The sequence below is a fragment of the Pinus tabuliformis genome, chromosome 9 (assembly GCF_031772625.1).
Source record: "Pinus tabuliformis cultivar Carrire ecotype Pingquan chromosome 9, CPIR1, whole genome shotgun sequence".
Classification (NCBI taxonomy): domain Eukaryota; kingdom Viridiplantae; phylum Streptophyta; class Pinopsida; order Pinales; family Pinaceae; genus Pinus; species Pinus tabuliformis.
Window position 1 is genome coordinate 1690818712 of NC_142307.1, and position 25957 is coordinate 1690844668.

A 25957-nucleotide genomic window follows, 5' to 3' on the forward strand; every position below is an offset into this window, starting at 1 on the left:
TAATGAGCAAAATTATCTCCTTATAATTATAATAATCTGCACACATACCACAACCCTTATTTTTTAATTAATATACAATATTTTTTTTTCCAAAGTTAGAAATATATATAAGAACAAACTAGAAAATGCTTATATGGATAAATTATTATGAAGTGATGAATTAAAATAGTTTTTAACGAATAAAATAATATTATGGTCTCATTTAAAAGGCACAAGGCAATTTTCCAATATTTTGTTAGTTTTATTGATTTAAAAATGCTTTACATAGATTACTTTGAAATAATTTTTAAATTTCTGTTCCAATCCTTATCGAATTTCAACACTAAAATATTGGTAACTCCTTACCTTTTGAGGCAATTGCTGGTCGATGGATTTATGGATCTAAGGCGAGGAATTACAGGAGGGGGGCCTCCCATGAGTGCATGCAAATATTCTCATGGCTGTTTTAGTTTTTTTTAATCGGAAAGTAATGTTAGTATTTATATATACTAACAGCCTTCCAAACTTCCTTAAGCAAGCTCCACGTTATTTATGCGGTAATAATGGCAATTTTGGTCATTCCTTAAACTAATAATTGAACCGTGAAAACAGTATAGGTGACCATTATGTCAAAACAGAGCAGGGATGGAACGAATAGGACCAAACTGGGTTGTTATGAATTAGGTACCGACTGTGGGGACTGAAAATCTTGGCCCTGTTATATGCTGAATGAGAATGACAAAGCATCTGTTAAAGTCCAAATTAAATAATTTTAATCATATCATATGAAGGTTTCAGCAAAATTCAAACTACCATTCCGTCCCATCTACCATTCATGCAGAAGATAGTCAAAGGTTGCTAGGACTTATAGTTGTGTGCCTGTTGCCTTAATTCTCACATTGAAAATCCCCAAAATTGATTGAAGGCTTTCTGCGATTGTGCTGTAATGGGGATAAATCTTCTGAGAGTCCAATCATTCGTTGCTTATCACTGTAACGCCTGCATTTTATTATACATTCACTAATGATTCTAGAGGCCAATCGCTGGTTGTTCTGAGAGAGAGAGACAGAGCATTTGTTGGGTCTGATAATCGTGGAACAGAAGGAATTACCAGCAGCATAACTGGAATCTGCAAATAATCGTGGAATGGAAGAAATTGGCAGAAACATAGCCGAATCTGCTGTTGAGAGAAATGCAGTACCAGAGAGCACCACCACTGCTACTGCTGAGCATGCAGGGGAGGATGAGGATTCTAGCACTGGGGGTTTGATAGTTGGGCCCTCTGCATTGTCTGAGAGTTTGATAGTTGGGCCCTCTGCATTGTCTGAGAGTTTGATCGTTGGGCCGTCTACATCATCAGAAGGTATGCATCAGCATCCTGCTTCTTCTTCTGATGCTGCTGCTGCTTCTTCTTCTCGCAGAACGACCAATTCTTCGTCCTACAGGGTAAGGCTCTCCATGTCTTCAGGCCGCAGGCGCTCCAGATCTTTCAGTAACATGCGTGAGTCGCGAGAAGAGGCCTCGTCTTGCCTTATCATGCTTATAGCCTTCTGGTTCCTTGGTGAGTATTTTCTAATGGAAAAATTGTTAGAGAGAGAAATGGAAAAATTGTTAGAGAGAGAAATGATTGTTTTAGATTGATAGATTTTTGAGATAGTGTTTTAGAATATACTGTTTTTCAATGTGAGTGAGTTGGAGTAGAGTAGCCTTTTTTATTTTTAAATTGTTGGAGTTTTTTTGGGAGTACTGTGGGAAGATATAAATAATATGAAAGTAGTAGAGTAGCCTTTTTTATTTTTAAATTGTTGGAGTTTTTTTGGGAGTACTGTGGGAAGATATAAATAATATGAAAGTAAGTTTTATCACTAATGGAGATTTTTGACATTTTGGTATTTAATATCGATTTGCAATAATCTCACTCGTATTTAAATTATTATATTCATTCAATCTATCAATATCATTACTACTTAAAAAAAATTGAAAAAATAAAATATAAAATTGAAATAAACTCCATAAAATGTTTCAATTATAACCAATTTACCCGCACTGAATGGAATTGCAATTGCACTGAATGGCATTTTTCTGTCAGAACCAATCTACCAACACTGAATGGAATTTTTCTGTCAAAACCAATCTACCAACACTGAATGGAATTTCTTATTTCTTCTTTGTAGCCCATCTATCCCAACCGATCTCCACAAATTGAATGGAATTTCTTTCTTGGAACCAATCTATCCTCTTTTACTGCATCTACAAAGTAAAAGTATCGGAATTAGGCTTTGAGTGTAAGGTAAAGTAAGCTCTGCTAAAAATTCTGCCCACATAATGTGACATTGAACTTAGTGTCTGATTAAAATTGAAATTAATCAGTGTAAGGTAAATCAGGCTTGAGTGCAAGGTAAATCAAGCCCTTCTAAAAACTGTGCCAACCTAATGTGACATTGAACTTAGTGCGTGATTAAAATTGAAATTAATCAGTGTAAGGTAAATCAGGCTTGAGTGTAAGGTAAATCAAGCCCTTTTAAAAACTTTGCCAACATAATGTGACATTGAATTTAGTGTATGATTAAAATTGAAATTAATCGCTATAAGGTAATTTAAGCTCTTCTAAAAACTTTGTCATATGACATTAAACTTAGTGCAGGATTAAAATTGAAATTAATTTTATAATTTTATATGTTTAATTATTTTAATTATTTTAGGATTATAATAAGGTTAAAAGTTGCTTTTTTATTATTATTTTTTAATTAAAATAAAGATTTTGTATTTATATGTAAGTTATAAATATTTTTATTAGTATATATTTTTTAATTTTGTTTTATACATTTTATTAACATATAAGTTTGTATGGAAAATATGGAATATGTTATTGAAGAGAATCTTTTCCAACCAGGTAGTTTAAAGATTGTTTTATTAATGAATTGTTTTTTTTTTTTAATTTTATTTTTTAAATTAAAATGAAAATTTTGTATTTATATGCAAGTCATAAATATTTTTCATTTCTCATGTAAGTTTTTTTTGGAACCTTGAGAGCACCTTCAAATAGTAGTAAGGATTCTCTTCAATAACATATTTCCATGTTCTCCATGCAGACTTATGTGCTAACGAAAGGTTTAAATTAAAATTATGAGATCTATGCTAATGAAGAACAATTATTATATGTATTAATTATTTATGAGATGTAAATCAATTGATTTGTGGGGAGTTTAGTTTTCAAGAAGCTATTAATTCAATTTTTATTGGGAAAGATTAAGAGTGAGAGCCAGAGCCATTTTCAGGAGTAAAAATATATCTCATAGATGTCCAAATTCCACAAACCTCCTCTGGACAACATTCTATAAATAGCTAAATTATTTTTCCATTCAATATTGAAATTAACCTTAATCTAAACTTAACTTACCTAAACAAACAAACAAACATACACATATTTCAATTTTTTCCCTTATTATATTCTATAGAGAATAATACAAATCATTTTTTAACATTTTTGAACTCATATATATAAAAAATAAAATAAATTTAAACAAAATTTTAGTTGAAAAACCATTATTCTTTTTATTTATCGAAAATGATTTATTCTTTTATATATTGTATTTACATTTACGTTATATTTATGGAGATTTGAACCTAAGACATTGTACTTACATTTACCTACCAAATAAACATCCAGAAAGGCTAATTACAAATTCTCCTTTTTGATAAAAATAAAAATCTACCTTAAAATTGAAAACCAATTTTTTATATTAAATTATTTTGTGGTATTTTTTTATTAGTTAAATAAAAGGTTTACCCACTAATTTTTGAAACAAGTAACATTAATATTAAACAAAACCCTAATACACTCCATATTAAAAAAATATATTTTATATTTTGTTAAAAATAATTTTAGTATTTAATTTTTATCATCAAACTCAACAAACAGAAAATTTAAAGGAAAATTTAATATGTACCAAAAAAACATGTATATAGCCATAATAATGGTCGAAATCAAAACCAACGGTCCCACAAACGCAATGGACCATAGAGTTACCATATCAACATACCCCATGGAAATCGTGATCAGGGATGAAAAACACTCAGATATCCTTATGTTCCCTCTGGTCTAGAGAACTACTGAAATGGAGGACATTGCAATGCTAACCCTGGAACTATCTGACTTTTCATGGGGAGATGGCTGCAATACCATAACACATAACGGTGGAAATCGTGATAAGAAAAAAAGGCTCTCATATCTTTGTGTTCCCCTTACTGTGGTCTAGATAATTTTAGAATATATATCGCATAATGGAAGACACTGCTAACCCTGGCACTATCTGACTTGTATTGGGGAGATGGGTATCAGCAGCGTCGATGACGTTGATTCTTGGCTTCTACGGCTCAGTAAATCTTGTGGTTGGACCAAACTATTCTCGCCTTATACACGCCAACTCCTTTTTTGTGCAAGAGATCAAGGTAACGACCATGGCATCCTCTCCTTCAAGTTCATTGAAGTTCACTGTAATTCATTCTATTTCATAATAATTCAATTAGATTGTTTAAAGGTTTATTGGGAGAATGCAGGTCAATGGTGACAAGAAGCCAGGCCCTATGCTTTATGGATTCACGGAAAAGCCTCCACTGGATATCCGAAGAAGCTGGAATCAGCTTCACCACGCCCTTGTACCGTCTAATCACCATCAGGTACTGTACTCTTCTAGACCGTTTCAATAACCCATCCTTATCGGAACGAATTTCTGGTCATGGAAAGACAAACAATGATCTCAATTTTTTACAAGAACCTACGCATTCCCCAGGTTTTGTGTTGATTGTAAATTTTAATAGGTATCAATTGCTCTGTTCATGGCATGAATAGTTTATTTGGTTGAGCAAGGGTTCTGTAGTCAGTGTCTGTAAATTAAAGAGATATCAATCACATACTGTATAGCTCTAATAGTTGACTCTGTTCATCACAGGAATGGATGTTTTGGTTGAACAAGGGCTCTGTAATCAGTGTCTCCTACAATGTCAAAGCTGATGACTTTTCTCAGTTATTACTTATTATCGCTGAAGGTCTGTTTCGTATCTTTGACTATTCTTGTAGTTTCAAGAACAGTATCCAGTGCATTTTCTCCAATTGCTGACCCGAAGCAAAATGCATTGATATATAAGTTTTTGGGTGGGATTGTAGTGTCATGCTTGCAAAACATGTCAAGATCATGTAACTCTGATTTTCAGTCCCGGCATGTAAGTAGAAGATTAAAACAAGATTGTGGGTTAGTGGAATGCAATCGTCAGTGTGTTTTCACTTGCTAGTTACTTTACCCTAGGAAATTTATGCTATTTGGTTCATCTTGCTATCTATCTAACACAATTATGGGAATAATATGAAAGTGGAGTGGCTTGATTTGAATAGTTAAGAAAGTAGGTTCATGGGCATTATTTTTCCTGAAGGAAAGCATAAGGGGAAGATAGCTTATTGATAAACTTGCGAGTCTGGGATGCCAATCTATACCCCAACTTGAAATATGAGATACATAGAAGAGCTAGGGGAGTTCTAATTATCAATGTTGCATGACTCGTACTTGGAAAATACTCGGCTGGCATATCACTCACTGTCTTGGGAAGACTCGGGTAAGACTCGGTAAATAGCAAAAAACTAAAAAATATCTCATTTTTTTGCATAAAAGATAAACTAATGGCATTTCCAACACATGCAAGTTATAAAACCATGGTTTACACATGAATTCATATCATCATCTCATAAAATATGATCATATAAGTTATATAACACAATTGAGATTTGTATTCAAAATTTTTAAAAGCAAACTGAAAAATGATTTCATAAACAAAATAACATATGGTAGCAAATTGCAAGTTCTCCATGAATCATAACATAATTAGAAAACCAAAAATAGACAGTGTCTCCATGTGCAATGTCATGTCTCATGCATCAGCATGAGGACACCTAGAATAAGCCCTCGAGGAGCTAGTGCCAACATCAATGGGCTCAAACAACAACTGTGAGGCAGGTGTGTTTGGAGTTTCCATTTGAGAAAATGGCAGACCAAAGGGATCCTGTGTCTCCTCATCAAGCCAACTCAAATCATCAGTAGGAAACTCCTCCACAACCCATTCAGACTCTAGATCAATGTCATCCAATGCAATTGGATCAAAATCCTTTGGACACATTTGTTTAGTGAGCAGCCGAAGGTTGTAATAGATGTAGACGAGCTTCCGCAACCGCTCATGCTCCAACTTGTTATGCTTTTTGCTATGGATGTGCTCAAACACTGACCAATCACACTCACATCTTGAAGCGTTGCAAGGCTGGCTTAGAACTCTGATTGCATATTCTTACAATTCTAGTGCCTTAGTGCCACAAACTATCCACCATTGACTGTAGAAAACAACAAAATAGTTTAGAGTGTTGCAAATTGCACTGCCAAACTTAAAGAATTTATAGAATTTAAAAATTGAATCTGACATGGCATTTTCTTGCCCCTCAGCCGTATGGTTGAGCTAAATCCAAACATGCCAGATGCTTCCTTGTACATGTCTTGTTGCAAATGATTTTATCTTGAATTTCTTGGCTTGGGAACATCTCTCAATGCATATCATGCCACCTTTCATCACCTTGGGATCTCTTTGAATGTTAGATCCCTCATTTTAGAATATGCTTGGATTTAGATATGCTCCCACTGCATGCAACGATGAATGTAGCTGCCTGTCCCACTTGGAATCAATAATTTCCCATATAGGGAGATATTTAGATGAATCTCCCCTATAAAAAGCCTTGATGGCCTCTTTGGCCTTGTCCATGCCCTCATAAATGTAGCCCATTGGAGGCTTGTCTCCATCCATGATCCTCAAGACTCTCACAAGGGGCTCAGTTAAGCTAACAATCTCAGTGACTTTCTCCCACAAGTCCTCTTTGAAGACAGACACCTTCATAGCCATGGCATCTGGTTTTGTGCAATCTTTCCAAAATAGCCATTGTTGGCTACAAAACATCCGTCTCAAAGCTTGGTACTCATTCAAAAGGCTTTGGAGGGAGAGGAAATTAGTGGCAAACCATGTGACAATAGGCCGACTGAGCTCACCCTCTGTGAATTCTCTCATAAGACTCAACACCCAAGCATGGTTATAAATGTACTTGGTTATTTGTTTGCACTCACAACAACATTTTGTACCCCCGACAACTTTCCAATCTCCTCTAAATTCGGGGTCTATGCAATGGGCAACACACGGGGTCCAAAAAATGGTAAGATATTTTTTGTTTAGTATTCTTCCAACTGCCGCATAATTTGCAACATTGTTTGTGATTACCAAGATAACATTTTTCCCCAACTTCCACCACAACCTCCGACAACATTGAAAACATTAGATTTGCATCCTTTACATGTGAAGATGCATCAATGGACTTTAGGAACATGGTTCCTTTAGAGCAAGTGACAATAAAGTTGATGATTGTTCTACCCCTCTGATCTGTCCACCCATCTGACATAATTGTGCACCCAATGGTCTTCCATGAGTTTTTAATGTTGTCCAATTATGCCTTGACAGATTCAAACTCCTCATTAAGGTCTTTCTCCCTAAGTGAATTATAGGAAGGTGCTTTGTAGCCAGGGCTAGCACATGCAATTGCATCTACCATGGGTTGAAAGAAAGGTGACTTTGCATAGTTAAATGGGAGGCTATCATGATACCAAAACCTCCTCATTACCATATCTGCCTCCTTTTTTTCATTAAAACTTTCCAAGCTTGGCTGAGATCCTGGACTAGTGCGAGGAAGGAAGAAAGGAGATGTTATATGAGATGCATTTCCTACAACATTTGATGAGGCAAAACCTGTAGGAACATGCTGACCCTGTGACTGTGTCTGAGATCCACCCATTGTTGCAGTCTCACGCTTCATTCTTGCTCTCTTAGCATTTTGTTCCTGAATGGCATCCAAATTAGCTTGCATTTGCACTGTCACTTCTGGAGGGCAATGATCACAAATTACCGCATCTCGACCCACTATTCTAGCCAAGTGGTATTTCAATCTATTTATGCCCCCAGACACCACAATGGGACAAAAGTTGCATTTGAAACTCTCATCAGAATTGGGATCTTCACGAGTACCATATTCCCAGGCTTCATCAAGAGGCCTTCTAGACTTGGATTTAGCCTTAGGAGCCATGGAATCAAGATGACAATCTGATTTCAGACAAAAAATATATTAAAAAATTGTAAATTTTTTTAATTGTAGAGGCCTGCAATTAAAAAAGCTCACAAAGGCCTGCAACAACATCGGCCAGAGCGCCTATTGCAGGCCTCTATAGCCCTGAGATAGACCTAGAGAGGCACAATATTGTTACAGGCCTTTGTGGGCCTATCTTAGGGCCATAGAGGCACAATGTTGTTATAGGGCTCTATGGGCTTGTCTCAGGGCCACAGAGGTTTGCAATAGGCCCTCTGCCTGGTGCTGTTGCAGGCCACTATCCACTATTACAGGCCCACAGGAATTCTAAAATATTAAATCAAAATTAAAAAAAATCAACTTTTATTATTTGTAAAATTTGTTATCTGTTATGCTCTAGACCTGCGAGAAGATGCCAGAATACCAAATATACGAAGGAATACAACCCAGAACATAGAACAAAACAACAAGTATATTCAGAGATGAAAGTAATGTTCACTTGCCGCTTCGAGGGGGCAACCTCCAACAGAGCAGAGCTCGATTACAAAATACGACACGACACTCCTCAATGGGGAGTCTCTATCCTTTATATAGGATTCATACATGCAATACCATGGGTCAGTACCATGGTTCTCTCAATACCATCTATCTAATACCATGGCCTGTTTGCAACTAACTGTGGTCCCTTTCTTTAAATGCGGGTCAACCACTTACAATTATTAATACGGGCTTTATTGACTCTTTAACTAACTATAACTATGACTCGACCCTATTACATAAATAAAGGGGTTAGGGTTGGACCCTAACATGCCCTCCCCCATAAAAAACAACCTTGTCCTCAAGGCTAAAGCTGCGGGAACTGCTGAAGAATAGTGGCTGGTTCCCATGTCGCATCTTTTGGAGAGGTGTCTTTCCACTTGACGAGGACTTCCTTGATCGTGCGGCTGCGCAGATGTTGTTCTCGCGTGTCGAGGACCTGTTCAGGTTGGAGCCAGAGTGAACCTTCTTCATCCAATTTAGGTAGACTGGTTTGAATTTTGCAATTGTTCCCCACCACTTTCTTGAGGCATGACACATGGAAGACGGGATGCATTTTTGCAATTGGTGGCAAGGCTAGCTTGTAGGCTACTTCTCCATTGCGCTGAAGTATTTGATAAGGTCCGTAGAATTTTGGAGCTAATTTCTAACAACCCTTGTCTTTGAGTGATGTTTGCTTGTATGGTTGCAGCCTCAAGAATACCTGATCCCCTTCTTGAAATGTGCGCTTTGAACGATGTTGGTCTGCCTGTTGCTTCATGCGATTCTGAGCTTGATGGAGATTATCTTTGAGACAGGCTAGCATGGTTGCACGGTTCTGTAGGAGTTGATCCACTGCTTGCACCTTAGAGCATCCAGGGATATATGAAGTATTAGAGCATCTAGGGATATAAGAAGTAGGTGAAGGTGGGAGTTGACCATACACTGCTTCATATGGAGTCATCTTGGTGGCGGCATGATAGTTAGTATTATACCACCATTCAGCTAGAGGTAACCACTGTACCCATTGATGTTTCTTTTCTGAAGTGAAGCACCTTAGGTAGGTCTCCAAACATTTGTTGACTGCTTCAGTTTGACCATCAGTTTGGGGATGATAGGAAGTACTTAGTTGGAGTTGGGTGCCTTGTAGCTTGAAAAGTTCTTGCCAAAAGTTACTGGTGAAGGTCGGGTCACGATCAGACATAGTGGAAGTGCGCATACCTTGTAGTTTGAAGATTTGGTCCATGAAAGCTTGAACCACCAAAGCGGGGGTAAATGGGTGGGGTAGGGCGCAAAATTGAGCATATTTAGAAAGTCTGTCCACAACCACCATGATGACTGACTTTGGAAGACCAGTAATGAAATCCATAGAAACATCCGTCCAGATTGAGGTAGGGATGGGCAATGGTTGTAAGGTGCCTGGGGGCTTGACTGTTTCTCCTTTGTGGCGTTGACACACATCACATTCAGCTACAAAAGTAAGAATGTCAGTTTTCATGTCTGTCCAAAAGAAGGAACGACGATTGTGAGCATAAGTCTTCTGAAAGCCTGCATGGCTTGCAGTGGGAGATGAGTGCAACTCTGCCAAAATGTGCGTTTTGAGGGTGGATGTCGGTGATATCACTACTTTATCCTTGTAGTGAAGAATCTCATCGTTCCAAGAGTAGCCCATTGTGGAATCAGGATCTGCTCTCAAGTTATTAATGAGTTGGGAGAGAGAGGGATGTGAAAACCATTCCTTGCGGTCTTCTTCAATCCAATATGGTATGGGAAGAGAGATTGATAACAGGGTGCTGTCATCCTCAAATTGGCGTGATAAAGCATCCGCTACTACATTTTTGCGCCCTTTCTTGTCAATTATCTCATAATCATATCCCAGCATTTTGGTCAGCGATTTATTTTGCTGGGGCGAGGATAGACGTTTCTCCAAAAAATATTTGAGGCTTTGATGGTTTGTGTGGATTTGGAAACGCCGCCCCAATAAGTATGGTTGCTAGGTGTCTACTGCATGTAAGATGGCCATCATCTCCTTCTCATAGGTAGATTGTCCCAGATGTTTCCCACTTAGTTGTTGGCTGGTGAAAGCCAAGGGTCGACCTTCCTGCATTAAGACAGCCCCAATACTAGTACCTGAAGCATCACATTCAATCACAAAAGATTTGGTGAAGTCGGGTAGTGCCAATATGGGAGTGGAACACATGGCCTGTTTGAGAGCCATAAACGCTAGTCCAAAGGAATGAATTTTTCTTGAGAAGGTTAGTGAGGGGTCTAGCAATGCGACCATAATTGCGGACAAATTTGCGATAGTAGCCTGTGAGACCCAAGAATCCCCTCAAACTCTTCAAGGTCTTTGGTTGGGGCCAATCCTGCATTGCCTGGATCTTTTTGGGATCCACCCTGACACCTTCACGACCCATAATGTGGCCCAAATACTCGACTTCTTCCATGCCAAAAGAGCACTTGGACAATTTGACAAATAATTTATGCTTCCGGAGCAGTTGCAAGAGCAGGTCTACATGCTGAAGATGTTTTTCCCAGGTGAGGCTGTAGATGAGAATGTCATCAAAGAAAACGAGGACAAATTTTTTGAGATATGGTTTGAGCAGGTGATTCATGAGGCTCTGAAAAGTGGATGGGGCATTATAGAGACCAAATGGCATGACCAAGAATTCATAATGGCCTTCATGAGTTCGGAAAGCAGTCTTGGGAATGTCTACTTCTTTCATGCGTATTTGGTGATAGCCCGAGCGAAGATCTAGCTTAGTAAAGAATTGAGCACCATTTAGTTCATCCAACAAATCATCAACAACCGGGATAGGGAATTTATCTTTGACTGTGAGCTTGTTGAGGGCCCTGAAGTCTGGACACATGCGCCATTCCCCATCTTTCTTGAGCACCATGACCACTGGTGATGAATAAGAATTGATGCTAGGACGAATGACACCAGCTTCCAGGAGTTCCTTAATGATTTTTTCAATTTCATTCTTTTGGGCGAAAGGATATCTATATGGGCGCACATTCGGCGGTTGTGCCCCTGGGACCAAAGTGATGCTATGATCATGTTCCCCTCTAGAGGGTGGAAGCTCTTTAGGTTTGTCAAATACCTGCTAGTGGCGGTTTAAGCCATGTTGCATCTCAGGATGAATATGAAGAGTAGTGGGCTCGATGGCCTGGATGGCATTAAATTGGGCAATAACTCCATGATGGCCCTTTTTCAACAACTTTTCCATTCGATGCGAGCTGATGATAGAAGGAGCACCTGCCTGGGGTCCACGAAGGGTATGCACGTGGTCATTCTGCTTAAAACTCATATATAACTCCTGGAAATCCATTGTGATTGGGCCTAGTGTGCGAAACCATTCCGCACCCAAGACAATGTCACAACCACCCATGTTGATGGCAAACATGTGGGTCTTTAGGTGGTAATCTCCCATTTGAAGTTTGATATTTTTGCAGCGGCCTTCACATTTCATTGTCCCCCCATCAACAATCTGGACCTGGAAATTAGAGACTGCGCTGACAAAACAATGAACAGCTTCGGTGACTCTCTAATGGATAAAGTTATGAGTGCTGCCACTATCAATCAATACTACTACAGGGCGATGTTTAATAAAACCTTTGATTTTGAGAGTTTGGGACGTAGAAATGCCTGCCAAAGCATGTAGCGAGATAACTGGTTCTTCTGGCATAGCTGGGAGCTCATTGTCCTGCTGGGTCCTCATCTTCCTCCTCTGGCCCCTCAAGGGGTGGGGCTTCCTCAGATGAGCTGTGATCAGTAACATCAATTTCGAAGAATTTGGGTTCCTTGCATTTATGCCCCGGGGAGTATTTGTCATTACAGTAGTAACACAATCCTTGTTTTCTTCTTTCAGCCATTTTTGCGGGGGACACCTTTTGAACCTTAAGTTTTTGGGTAGTGCCTTGAGCTTGGGTGGGGCGTCCCTTAGCTAGGAAATTTGGACGAGGCAACTAGGCAGCTAAAGCACGTTCCACTTCGATAGCCTTTTTGCAAGCGTCCATCCATGTGGGTGGGTGGTGCATCCAGACATGGGCTTGGATGGCTTCTTTGAGACCACTTATAAAACATTCCAAGTAGAATTCATCTCCCAAACCTTCTGTGCGGATGGCCAATGTCTCAAAGGCTGCAATGTAGTCTTTTACTGTGCCTGTCTGTCGGAGCTTAGTAAGACGACCCAAAAAATTAGATTCGTGGTCAAAGCGGTCACAAATGGATTTTGAGAACACCTGCCAAGTAATTTTCCCGGGATAGCATTTCCGATGCCACTGCCACCATTGCCATCTCTCTTGGTCCAAGTAAAGGCCTCCCACACGTAGTTTAGTTTCATCATCTACGATATCATTCAGAGTGAAATATTGGTCCATTTGTGCTACCCATACTGCCAGATTAGAGCCATCAAATTTGTACATGTCCAGCTTGGGTGGTCGAGGGTGGGAATGTTGGTGATTTCCATGGAAGTGAATATGATGGCTAGATTCACCTTCAAGGTCTTCATTAAACCCATGTGCCTCTGATTGCAACCCCAACTTGCCCCTTGTGAATGTGTCCATGAATTGCTGCATCTGGTCCGCTAGGCTCTTGAAAGAAGCCAACTGTTTTTCAAGGCTCTCGATCTTCTCGTTGGCCATGGCTTGAGCTCTGGTTTCTACCATACACAGATCCTGGTCACTTGTCGTCACTTTGAAAAAATTTGGGACCACCCGAAAATTGAAGCTGACAAGTGAATGGTACCACCTCGATCAGCTTGTCGTCCTGATTCTTATGGGCTAAGTCTCTTATAAGTGTCCCAAGAAGGCCTCAATTTTTTTTTTTTAATACTCCGAATGGAGTTTTACTCCCCGCTTATCAATACTGCAGTGGCCAATTTCCAGAAAACTTAATCTTGTCCAATGTCCTGTGAGAATTGCCCCAAGGTATAGGAGCCACAAGCCTCCCTACACAAATGGTCAGATCTGCTTGCGAAACCCTCAACTGCTGAATGTGAGTTGGACTGCGGCGGCGACAGAACCCCAGCTGCTAGATCTGAATGGTACTGTGGTGGTAGACCCTCAACTGGTGGATTTGATTGTTGCGGCGGCGACAGAACCCCAACTGCTAGATCTAATTTAGCAAAGAAGATAATGGGCGATCTTCAGAGAGACGAGGGAACTATGGTCTCAAGGAGTGTCAGGTGCTACAGATCGCAATATACATAAGGATCCAACAGTGGTACTCGGCCCAATCTTTCAGGGCACTAAGGAGGATCAACCGTACCCTTAGCCGTACTACCCGACTACCCTATCGTATGCGCGAGTAATCTCCTCGAGCGCTGTTCTCGGTGTACTGTAGCAGCAAGACGGTCGACGATTTATCTAAGGCGAGGTTTGAGGTGAGCCTAGGGGGCTTCCGATATACCTAGAGGGTATGTGGAAGACAGTCTGTGCGCGGTTCTATCTAATGTGCTACTACTCGAAGGGGTACCCACAGGGGTTACAAGGGAGTCCAACAAGCGTGACCACCTCTTGTATTTCCTGCGTGCATGCCTCCCCAAATCTGCAGGTTTATGCGCTCAATGATAGATCCCGTGGTTTAAAGACGTCAGAACACGTCTCTAGCCTAAAAACATTTCTGCTAAAAATGGAGATACCATCGTCCCTAGAAAGCGCTCTGATACCACTTGTTATGCTCTTGACTTGCGAGAAGATGCTAGAATACCAAATATACGAAGAAATACAACCCAGAACACAGAACAAAATGAGAAAAACAACAAGTATTTTATTATTCAGAGATGAAAGCAATGTTCACTTGCCTCTTCGAGGGGGCAACCTCCAATAGAGCAGAGCTCGATTACAAAATAAGACACGACACTCCTCAATGGGGAGTCTCTATCCTTTATATAGGATTCATACATGCAATACCATGGGTCAGTACCATGGTTCTCTCAATACCATCTATCTAATACCATGGCCCGTTTGCAACTAACTGTGGTCCCTTTCTTTAAATGCGGGTCAACCACTTACAATTATTAATACGGGCTTTATTGACTCTTTAACTAACTATAACTATGACTCGACCCTATTACATAAATAAAGGGGTTAGGGTTGGACCCTAACATTATTAGGGAGTCCCACTGGCTTGTCTCAGGGTTCTACGGCATTGAGACAGGCCCGCGAGACCCCTGATAAAAAAAAAAAAAAAAAATTAAAAATAATAAATAACCAATTATAAAAAAAAAAAAAAATTAGATCTTTAAATTATAACAAAGTTTTAATTTTAATTTTAATTTTTAAATATAGGCCTGCGGGCACCTGTGACAGCCTGAAAAATGAATAAAAAACAAAATTAAAAAAATTTCAAACTTAAATGATCGATTGTGATGCCTACCTTGATCACTGCCCGTTGAATGCACGAGGAGACTCGAGAGCTGCTGGATTGTTACCGTCCAATCGTCGCTGTCTGATTGTGAAGTGAAGTGACTCCTTCAATGAGCGGACACCCTCTTTAACAGGAAAAATGGTGGGAAGGGTGAGTATGTCAAGTTGGGCGAGTCATGACGAGTCAAGGCGAGTTTGACCGAGTTCACCGAGTTCCCATTTTGAGGGGCCGAGTATACTGAGTGGCTCGTTTGGTGGCCGACTCTGCCATACTTGGCCCACTTGGTGAGTAATTGCTGAGTTGTGCAACACTGCTAATTATAGCATATCTCTTGATGATTCCCTGCTTCATCTCACATTCTTGTTGTACAATGCTCACATCTTGAATAACCCTGCCACACACACACAAATTTCAAGAAGTGTAAATTGTTAACCAATGAAGAAAAAATAGTTATTGGAAGGCTTGCTTGATTAAAAATGGAGAGCATTGCATAGAAACATGCAAGATACTACTGAAGGGCAAGAAATAATTTGCAAAAATCATTGCTTCTATTTCTCTTTTGGCATCAATGCACATTACGCTGTTTGGACATTTGTTATGGTTGTCTCTAAAAACCATATGTAATTCTCCACTTCAATCTCATAGGTGTATGAGGTATGTAGTGTTAGATCTCTAATACTCAACTGCTTAATTTAATAAAAATTATGCGATGGAGGGACTGACAACTGGCCTTCCAAACGCTTTTACTAAATATGTTGAGTATTCTAACAAAACAGTAGCAATGGAAAAATAAAATTCTTGAAGACACAAGCACACGATAAAACAATACACCAAAAATTTACCTAGGAAACCCCAGCTGGGGAAAACCTGCCAACTTGTGTGTTTTATTATTTTTCTCAGCAAAATATTTAGATAATAATTAGAAATCTGAGGGAAAACTTCCCTTCAATTCTCTGACCCTCAGCACATTGGTCTCCGCGCACTCCTTCCCTACTCAGCCTATTGCATGCACACTGTACAAACTCATACAGGGTAATTCGACTCTTCTGTGCAACTAAACATGGCCCTAGAAGAGATGTATGTTGGATGAAAGATTTCGCTGAGGCTGTTCAACCTCTCATGCTGCCCTATTGCGTTGATTTGTAAAACCTGGATGCTGAGCTGAACACACAAGCTGTCTGATGCATAATGAACTAATTCTACGCCCTTTCTCTCCTTATAAAGTTGACTTGGCCCACCATATCCACGAAAGATTGAGATTAAATCTCATTGGATGGCTGAGATTGCTTTACTTTTAGATTATAGTAAAATTTTCCTAAATCAATAATAAGAAAAGGTAAAACTGCGCCTTATATTTTCCCTCGGCCAAATTTAGTGCATCTCTAAATTTAGCAGAACCCTTCCTTCTCGAACTCCATTTAACACTCCCTCTTAGAGAGGAACGTGTTCTATACAACACCCAGTTTATCTTTGAAGTAGACAAATCTGCTTCTTGCCAATGCCTTGGTCAAGATATCTGCTGTCTTCTCTTCTATGGGCACGTACTAGAGTCTGAATTTGCCCCTATGAACACGATCTCTGATATGGTGGTACCAGATCTCGATGTGCTTAAAGCGGTCATGAAACATTGGGTTTTAGAGAGCTTGATGGAACTCTGATTATCACAGTTTATGACTGTGGGCTCCAACTTCTGATTGAGCAACCCAACAAGTAGTTTCCTCAACCATATGACTTCACAAGCTGCTAAGCTGGAAGCCTTCTACTCGGCCTTAGCGAAGCTCAATGCCATTGTTCTCTGGTTCCTGCTGAACCAGGAAACAACAATTGCTGACCCAACACTGAAGGAACAACTTGAAGTGCTCTTCTTGTCTACTGAACCCCCTGCCCAATTTGCATCTGTAAATCCCTGAAGCCTCACACCATCAACCTGCCTGTACAACAATCCATAATCTGTTGTGCCCCTGAGATACCTCAACACGTGCTTGGCAGCAACCTAATGCACTCTAGTCGGCTCAACCATGAACTGGCTTAATTGGTTAACTACAAAGCAAATGTCAAGTTGTGTGTTCACCAGATACATCGACGACCTTATGAGCTGCCTATAAAGAGTGGCATCCACTTGGTCACCTTTGGTAGCATCCACCTTTCTCTAGTTTGTGACTAGAGGCATGGCCATGGGCCGACAATCCTGCATGTGGAATCTCTTGAGAATTTCTTGCGTGTGCCTGCCCTGTCCCAAGAATATTTCCCCATCACCTTGCCATACCTCCAACCCAAAAGAATAGTGCATCTACCCTATATCCTTCATGCCAAACTCTTTTGCAAGATCTCTCTTGTAGTCACAAATGAGCTCCTCATCCCCTGCCAATATCAAATCGTTAACAGATAACACAAGAATGAGAGGTTGACCCCTGACCACAATATAGCACAAGTTGGGTTCAACTTCACTCTTGGTGAAGCAAAATCCAAGGAGGTAACTATTTATCTGGTCATACCATGCCCTTGTTGCCTGCTTTGAGCCCATAAAGAACTCTCTTCAGCCTGCAATGCGTGTCTCTGTTGAAAGTTTCAAACCCTTTTGGATGCTCAACATAAATCTCTTCCTCAACAACTCTATTAAGGAAGGCAGTGGTCACGTCCATTTGGTGGATCTTCCACCTCATCTGCGCTGCAATCGCCAAAATGGTCCTAGTGGATGAATATCAAGCCACTAGTGTGAACATTTCATCATAGTCTATCCCTTCGACTTGGGAGACACCTTTGGCCACGAATTGAGCCTTACACTTCTCCACACTCCAATCAGTTGCGCGCTTGATCTTGTATACCCAAGGTGATCCCACAATTGATTTGCCAACAAGTATTGGCACAATCTCCCAGACATCGTTCATCATCATGAAGGAATATTCCTCCACCACGACATCTCGCCATACCTGCTGAGAAGTTGCCTCCTTATAGCAAGAAGGCTCTAAGTCTATCGCTTCAATCATAAGTGCAATATACTCAATATATCTCTGTGGATGTTTACTCTGTGTGAATGTGGAACTAGGGGCTCCAACTCTCTCCCGAGCCTCCCTGATCAATTGATTTGCCCACTTGACTTGTCCTCTCCTTGTACTGGGAGTCACTGACTGAGTGGGCTCCACTTTCTTTGCTTTCTCCTCCTGTTCCTGCACTTTCTCCTCACCTACATGTTGCTCGACTTGCCCAACAAATGTCAGTGATGAAGTCTGAGTGGCTGGCTGAGCCTCCTGTTTAGGAGCCTGTGACTCTCTTTCCTGTGCTGCATCTTGCTCACATTCCAAGGACTTCCTGAGAGCCCTTACCTCCTCAAACTTCACATCACGCCTGATCATTGCCTTTTTGAGTGTTGGGACGTACACCCTGTACACCTTAGATGTCGCACTGTAGCCCACGAAAATGCCCTTCTTCGCTGTGGGCTCCAACTTCTTCCGACTATCTGAAGACACATGGTAGTAAACAAGACTGTGAAAAATCTATAAGTGAGACACATCAGACTTCTTTCCTATGAAAGCCTCCTTTGGTGTGACTCTGCCTACCCTGTTCAGACTCTTGTTCTGCGGAAAGACTGCAGTGTTGCATGCTTCTGCCCAAAGAAACATATTGGTCATGCAACATGGCTCTAGCCTCTTCAACAATGCTCTGGTTCTTGCGCTTAACCAACCCATTCTACTGAGGGTTATGAGGTGCAGTGAGCTCTCTCCAGATGCCCTCCTTGGCACACAAGTCTCTGAAGGCGTTGGAGATGTACTCCCCACCATTGTTTGACCTCAGTGCCTTGATATTTTTCCCTGTTTGGTTCTCCACCAAGGCTTTGAACTCCACGAATTTTGAGAAGACTTCATCTTTCTTCTTCATGAAGAAGATCCAAGTCTTTCTCGAGTGGTCATCAATGAAGGTGACATAATATCTGTATCCCATAAGGGATGGAGAGGAAAATGGTCCGTAGACATCCGAATGTACCAACTCCAAGATGCTCTTGGCCCTATTGTCTTTGTTGGGGAAGGATGTCTTGGCATACTTGCCAAGTGTGCAACCCTTGCACATGTCATGTTGATCTATGTTGCACTGTGGCAACCCTATGGCAATCTCTCTCAAGATCTTGAGTGCTCCATGGTGTAAGTGACCCATACGCCTATGCCAAAGCTCCCCAAGGTCACGGTCCTGCTCATTGACTCCTCTGCTGCTCAAGGCCGTGATTGTCTCAAACTGTAGCCTGTAGAGGTTCTTCACCCTAACTCCAATCTACTTAGCTACTCTGAAGTTGAAAGGCTTGATAAAGGCCTTTCCTCTGTTGAAGATAACCTCATAACCCTTGTTCTCCAAGGTTGAGATTGAAACAAGGTTTTTCTTCAACCCTGGGACGTAGATGACATCTCTAAGGTAGAGAGGATTTCCAGACTCCCTCTCAAACTTGACAGTACCCACGCCTTGTGCTAGGTACCTGCCATCATCTCCCATCTCTATATGAAACTGCATGTCCTTCTCTGTCAACTGGCTGAAATAACCCTTGTTCCTAGTCATATGACAGGATGCTCCACTATCAATATACCACACACTGTTGGCCACTAAGCTTGCCATGCAAGCTATGAGTGAAAACTCCCTCTCAAACTAAGAAGTGAACTCCTCCACCTTTGTTGATGCTGCCATATGATCCTTCTTGGACCCCTTCTTCCTGTTTGAACACTTGATGGAATAGTGCCCAAAATGATGACAAGAGAAGCACTTTACTTTGCTGAGATCTTTCTTCTTCTTACCTCTTGAATTGGACTCGACCCCTCCTGCATTTTTCTTGCTCTTGACCTTGCCCCCTTTGCCAGCTAGGGAAAAATTCTCCTCTTCCTCAGTGTTTGCATGAGACTCGGATTTAGCTTGCTTTCAGATCTCTTGCATCCAATCACTCCATAACAACTCCCAATTTGGAAGATTTCTTTGCCACTCACTGCATCAGTGAAGTTTTCCCATGACTTGGGAAAACCTAATAGTGCAAAACTGACAAGATCTCTATCCGTCACTGTCTCCCCAACTCCAACGTACTCGTCCCTCACTTGGTTAAATCTGGTAAGGTATGAGATCACGGACTCAGACTTGGGCATCTTGATATTTCTGAGTTTATCTTTGATTACCAACTTCCTGGGATCACTCGAACCTTGGTACAACCCTAAAATAGCTGTCCACATAGTTTGAGCCGTCTTCTTTCTAGAAATGTGAGGAATAATGTGATCCTTGACTCCTTCAAGGATTATTCTTTTGGCCTTTGTGTCCTTATTATGTTGGGCCAGTTGCTGAGGATTTGTTGGTGCGACTAGTGGACTCTCCACAAACTCCCAAACTCCCTGCTCCTCCAAAACTACACCAATCCTCTCCTTCCAAGAACAGAATTTTGAGGCCCCATCAAGGCGGTCCTCAAATCTCAGCCCCAAATATGCCATTCTGCTTGTTCAATCTACTCAGAAACCCTTGTGAAGAGCCTACTAGGAGAAAACCCTAGCGCAGATTAATATCTTGCAAAACCCTACGTCACGTAGTGAGAAACCCTAGCACAACCCCATAACTGATCTGTGCCCTTTTCCTGCATCTTTCACCTGCTCCTGAGGAAAATAACACGCTTTCTGATCTTCAATCAAAGACTCGCTCTGGTACCATGTTAGATCTCTAATATCCAACTGCTAATTTAATAAAAATTTTGCGATGGAGGAAACTGAAAACTTGTCTTCCAAACACTTTTACTTAATATGCTGAGTTTTCTAACAAAACTATAGTAGCGGAAAAATAAAATTCTTGAAGACACAAGCACACGATAAAACAATACACTGGAAATTTACCCAAGAAACCCCAACTGAGAAAACCTGCCAACTTGTATGTTTTATTATTTTGCTCAGCAAAATCTTTAGATAATAATTACAAATATGAGGGAAAACTTCCCTTCAATTCTCTGACCCTCAACACACTGGTCTTTGCACACTCCTTCCCTACTCAGCCTACTGCATGCGCATTGTACAGACTCGTACAGGCTAATTCAGCCCTTCTGCGCAGCTAAACATGGCCCTGGAAGGGATGTACGCTGGCTGAAAGAACTTCCTGAGGCTGTTCGGCCTCTCTTTCTGCCCTAGCCTGGATGCTGAACTGAACACCCTTCTATTGCTGAGCTGAAAACACAAGCTGTCTGATGCATAATGAGCTAAGTCTGCGCCTTTTCTCTCCTTATAAAGTTGACTTGGCCACCTTATCCATGAACGGATGAGATCGCTTTACTTTTTGATTCTAGGAAAATTAAAATTTTCCTAAATCAAAATAATAAGAAAAGACAAAACTGCGCCTTAGCTTCACTTGTGGGTCCCTCTGCCAAATTTAGTGCATTTCTAAATTTAGTGGAACCCTTCCTTCTCTAACTCTATTTAACAAGCAGATGGAATGCACTAACGGTAGATGAAACTGAGAGTCAGTGTAGAGTGAAAGCATCTAAATGATTGTTCCATTTTCCATATATTGTAACAATAAATAAAGGAACCTGCACATGGACTTCATTTCATGTATACTGTTAAAATTTAAAACATTACCTCCTACTAGGCATAAACTGTAAGAAGTTTGTCTGTGAGTAGGAAAGTTAAAAATGGAGAGAATTGACTAAGAAGGATGGGCATGCCACATGATGGTTGCTACTGGATCTTGGGATGGGTTGGACTGTTAGCTGGATACGATTCTAGGAGAATTGGCTCCCTTAGAAGTCCGTTGCAGATATTCTATATTTGCATAGTTTTAGTAAATTGATATCGCATTTTAATAAATTTGAATAGATACCTCCTACTTCCAAATTCAGTAAACCGTTTGTGCATAGGCACATGCACTTTGTGCGAATAGTTTGTCTAAGAACTTCTTTCAGCTTAAACTAAATGGTGAAGATTGGATCTATGTTGTCATTCTTACTGGAAGGATATATATAGATGTTTAATTTGATAAACTTCAGAGCTTAGATGTCTGTGATGTGCATCTTTTGGAATCAGAGATGTTGGCTGATCTCTGGATCGAAGGCTAACATTGTAACCTATTACAGGTAAAATGGGTCTCAATGAATGGATTGATGATCCGACATACCCCAACGTATCTTTGTCATGGAATAGCATACATGGTAACATTCTTCAATTGAATTGACATATTCAACTGGTTTTTTTTTAATTTAATCTTGACTGTTCATGATATAATTTCTTTCATATTATATATATTTATTCAATCTTTTCATTTGGAGATTCACAGGAAATGGGACCATTGAGCAGGAGGTAGATAAAAATTCGGAATACTACATTGCAGTTGGAAATCTCAATGCTCATAGCATGGAGGTAATTTCTAAATACATGTTCTGATTTTTCTTTACGTTGGCTTGAATTTTGTATCCAAACTCAAAACTCTAGGGTTTTATGACCTCATAGCATGGAGGTAATTTCTAAATAAATGTTCTGATTTTTCTTTATGTTGGCTTGAATTTTGTATACAAACGCAAAACTCCAGAGTTGTATCAAATTTCAATAGAGTTCTCCCTTTTATATATTATATGAGAGTGAATCTACTTGGGTGATGTTGTTTACAAGGTCACAGTGAAGTGTTTATTAAATCCAACAGACTGCACTTGTTTGTAAACTGCAGCAGTTAAACGAAATCGCTCAGAACTGTACTAAAAGAATTTTCATTTAAAGGGATGTTGTGAAGATCCTGCCATTAGACCTGAATCATGACAATAAGCAATGATCTGGTCAGCTTTGTGTGCTTGCTTATTTCTTATTTTTGCAGTTCACAACCATTTGTGCACATCAATGTGTAGAGGTAAATTTATGAGAAAGCAAAATGCTCCACTTTCAAAATATCCCTCAAGTGAATCATGCCCATCTGCTACTCCTGACAGGATTTCCATTTTCCATTCCTGTCACTACAGAAGATTTTGAGTAGCCAAACATATACACGTTCTACCTGTATATTTCTTATGAGTGATGTTTGACTAAGATGCATAACACCTATCATTTCTGATCTGTATAGGGACTGTTCCATGTTTTCTTTCAAGAGGATGCCTCTTTATTGCTCTGTTTTTGTTTTAAAGGTTTATATATTCAATGTGTTTTCTTAAATTTCTTTGTGTTTGTGTGTTAGCAGGCTTGCAAATTACTCACTGATTTTACTTGTTTATGCTAAACAGGTATATTTGAATTTCAAAATGAATAGTGTCCTCTATGATACAACACAAGCAAATTACAATTGTCCTTTACAGCAAGATTTGTGTGGTGTGAAGCTTTTCCTTCTTGGTGGTAACTATGCCATCCTCACCACCCCAGGTCCAACAGGGGTATGCTCACAAGAAACATCCTTTTTCTTTATGTTTTAGTTTATTCTTTTCGATACTTGATATTTTCTAGTATCCTTTGAACTTTCCATGAGGAGAATATTATAAGAAAGAATATATGCATACTAGAAGGATAGCTACATAAATTTCTAGGTTGTCCAAGTTCTTGTCAAGGTCATCTATGATGCCTGAAGCTAGGATGGATTACCCAAAAGTACTTTATTAGTGACTAGTCTACCCATTAACTAGACCAAGTCATGAACTGAGAAAATATCAGCTTGTTATATATTGGTGGAATGCACCCATAAATGTAACTATTAAAATTTGCTGTTGAGAATCTGTTATTACAGTAGTGAGCATCTCGAAGTTCACAAAGAGAAAAGGCACCCTGTTTAGAGGGAGTTTGATTTCTGAGGGAAGATAAGATAAGATCATTTTATTAATGTCCAACAAGTAACCATAAACAGGCCAAAGTAACTGGTAGGTACATCAGAAAAAAATACATAGTGGGAGTGTGAGTACAGCTCCTATAAAAGGGTGTCTATCCTATGAGGTGAAAGACCTATAATCCAAACTCTATCTTCAAAGAATCCACAAGAGAGAGGAACCCTCTCAAGAACCCAAAAGAAATGTCTCGACTGGAGGTGCCTGGAGGATGTGCTCAAGCCCTGGAGGAGCTGTTGCCTGCTGACGTGGAGAAGGGGGGGATGCTGCTAACCTTCAAATTTGTGCTGGCAGTCAGTGGATCTCTCCTACCATCTTATCTGTGAGAGAAGGAAATTTGGTTTAGTCAAAGTTCAAGTTCTGAGGGTACCCATCAGTGTCGCCAACAATTTAGACTGAAAATGTTGTCGTATGTTCACCAAATGTGCTCCTTTTGGGGAAACAATTGCTAAGCATTCTTCTGTTGTGTCTACTAGAGAGAAAAAAACTGCTTAAGGAGGTTGTTTGTTGCTTTAGCATTCCTGTGAAACACTTCATTCAGAGAAAACTGTAGTTCAATCTGGTACGGAAAGAAAAAATAAATTCTCCACCCTAAAGTAGTCACTGGAGCTTGTTGCGAGTCTGTAAAGGTGAAAATAAAATTCCCTGGAGCGGAAATTGAAGAAAAGTCAAAGTGTCTTGACGTCTTCAAGAGTAAGTGTAAGGAAAAGATTTTCCTAAAGGGTTGGTTAAAAAAGGCACGTTTGGGGCATATTCCTTCATAAATTAAAGTTGATTTGTTGGTGCTTGTTAGAGAGAATGGTCACTTTATTTTTATAGAAGGCGTCTTTTAAAGGTGCACACGCAAATTTTTAGAGCAGTTATTCTTGTGTTTTATAATTATTGGAAAAATATTTTTTATAGTGTAGAAGTGGTCAAATAATTATTTTCCAGATGTATATAAGCTTGATGGAAAAAATTATGTATCTGAAAATTTAAAATCAATGATGTCCTGATCGTTAAGAATTTTGGGATCTTTCTCGTGGACGGGATTGAGATCCAGAGGAGCCATGGAAGAACAAGAGGCCCTTGATAAGAAGGATAGGGAAGTGCTGGCAATTATTAGGAGGTTAGTGTTAGATAAAGTCATTCCGCACAACCAAGATGTAAAGTTCTGATGTGACTGGGCTCCTTAATCTGAGGAATCAGTTATACAATTTGAGGATGGGTGAAGGTGGATCAGCAAGAGATCATCTCGCCAAACTTAAATGTTTGAGAGATAGTTAATTGCAGTAGGAGATAAAATTTGCAGTAGAAATCTTTATCTAGTCACTGTTTTGCTGAATAGTTTGCCTCAGTCCTTCAAGTGCTGTTACAGGTCAAAGTTTTTCGTCTAGAATTAAAGAGTTGACATTTGCTGAACTTGGAAGATTAATTTGGCAGCAGGAGCAGAGGAAAGCACTTCACAATAACAAGGGAAATTCCAAGAATGTGTTTCTGACAAAGTAAAAGGTTTGTCAATTGGGTCCAGCTTGTGTGGTTGGTAGGAATGATTGTTATCCTTCTCACCTAGGTTCTATTCTTGCGAGTGACATGTTGACAAAACCTTGAACTTCTATAGAATCTGGCTTACCCTGGGTACCATCCTCGGAATGAGGGTAAGTGCCCAGAGGCTTCTTGCGATATATATATATATATATATATATATATATATATTCTGAAATAAATTGTATAGGTTGAGTGGACCTAATGGTTAAGAACATGGGTTTTCTCCTTAGATGTCACATGTTCGATGTCATAGGGGGTAGGGTATGTACATGTAAGCAAGCCATTGCTTGAGGATATTAATGTGGGGTTGGCAAGTTACTAGCACTCTCAATCTTCACTTACAGAGTAAAGAATGGGATGAATTGTATTTCTCGTGCAAACCCCAATGCCCAAAATTTTCAATCTAGTGGGTTAGCTAAAGTGGTTGAGTGCCATGAATTACAATTAGGAGATTGTAAGGTCAAATCCATGGGTTGGTTGATCCTATGAATATTGTGGGTCTCACTCAATCTCCCCATTGGGGTTGCCAAAATTACAACCAATAGTTTTACCCTTAGATACCATCCTCGAGATGAAGGGAAGTGCTAGGTGGGTTCCTTGGGGATGTGCA

General features: G+C 39.9%; 1 protein-coding gene across 4 annotated transcripts in view; it reads left to right on the forward strand.

Moving 5' to 3' along the window:
- The first annotated feature begins 676 nt into the window (after positions 1-676).
- The window catches only part of APD2 (RING/U-box superfamily protein), a 30869-nt gene continuing 5588 nt past the window's right edge, over positions 677-25957 (forward strand). The window contains exons 1-7 of one of the 4 annotated variants that reach the window (XM_089445451.1): positions 678-1540; positions 4325-4431; positions 4540-4659; positions 4932-5028; positions 22102-22176; positions 22302-22384; positions 23233-23379. In XM_089445451.1, the coding sequence (XP_089301577.1) occupies positions 1126-1540; positions 4325-4431; positions 4540-4659; positions 4932-5028; positions 22102-22176; positions 22302-22384; positions 23233-23379 (1044 nt within the window). In that variant the 5' untranslated portion in view covers positions 678-1125. Of the gene's footprint in view, positions 1541-4310; positions 4432-4539; positions 4660-4931; positions 5029-22101; positions 22177-22301; positions 22385-23232; positions 23380-25957 lie in introns of all 4 variants that reach the window. The other 3 variants (XM_089445450.1, XM_089445453.1, XM_089445452.1) reach the window with 3 other exon arrangements.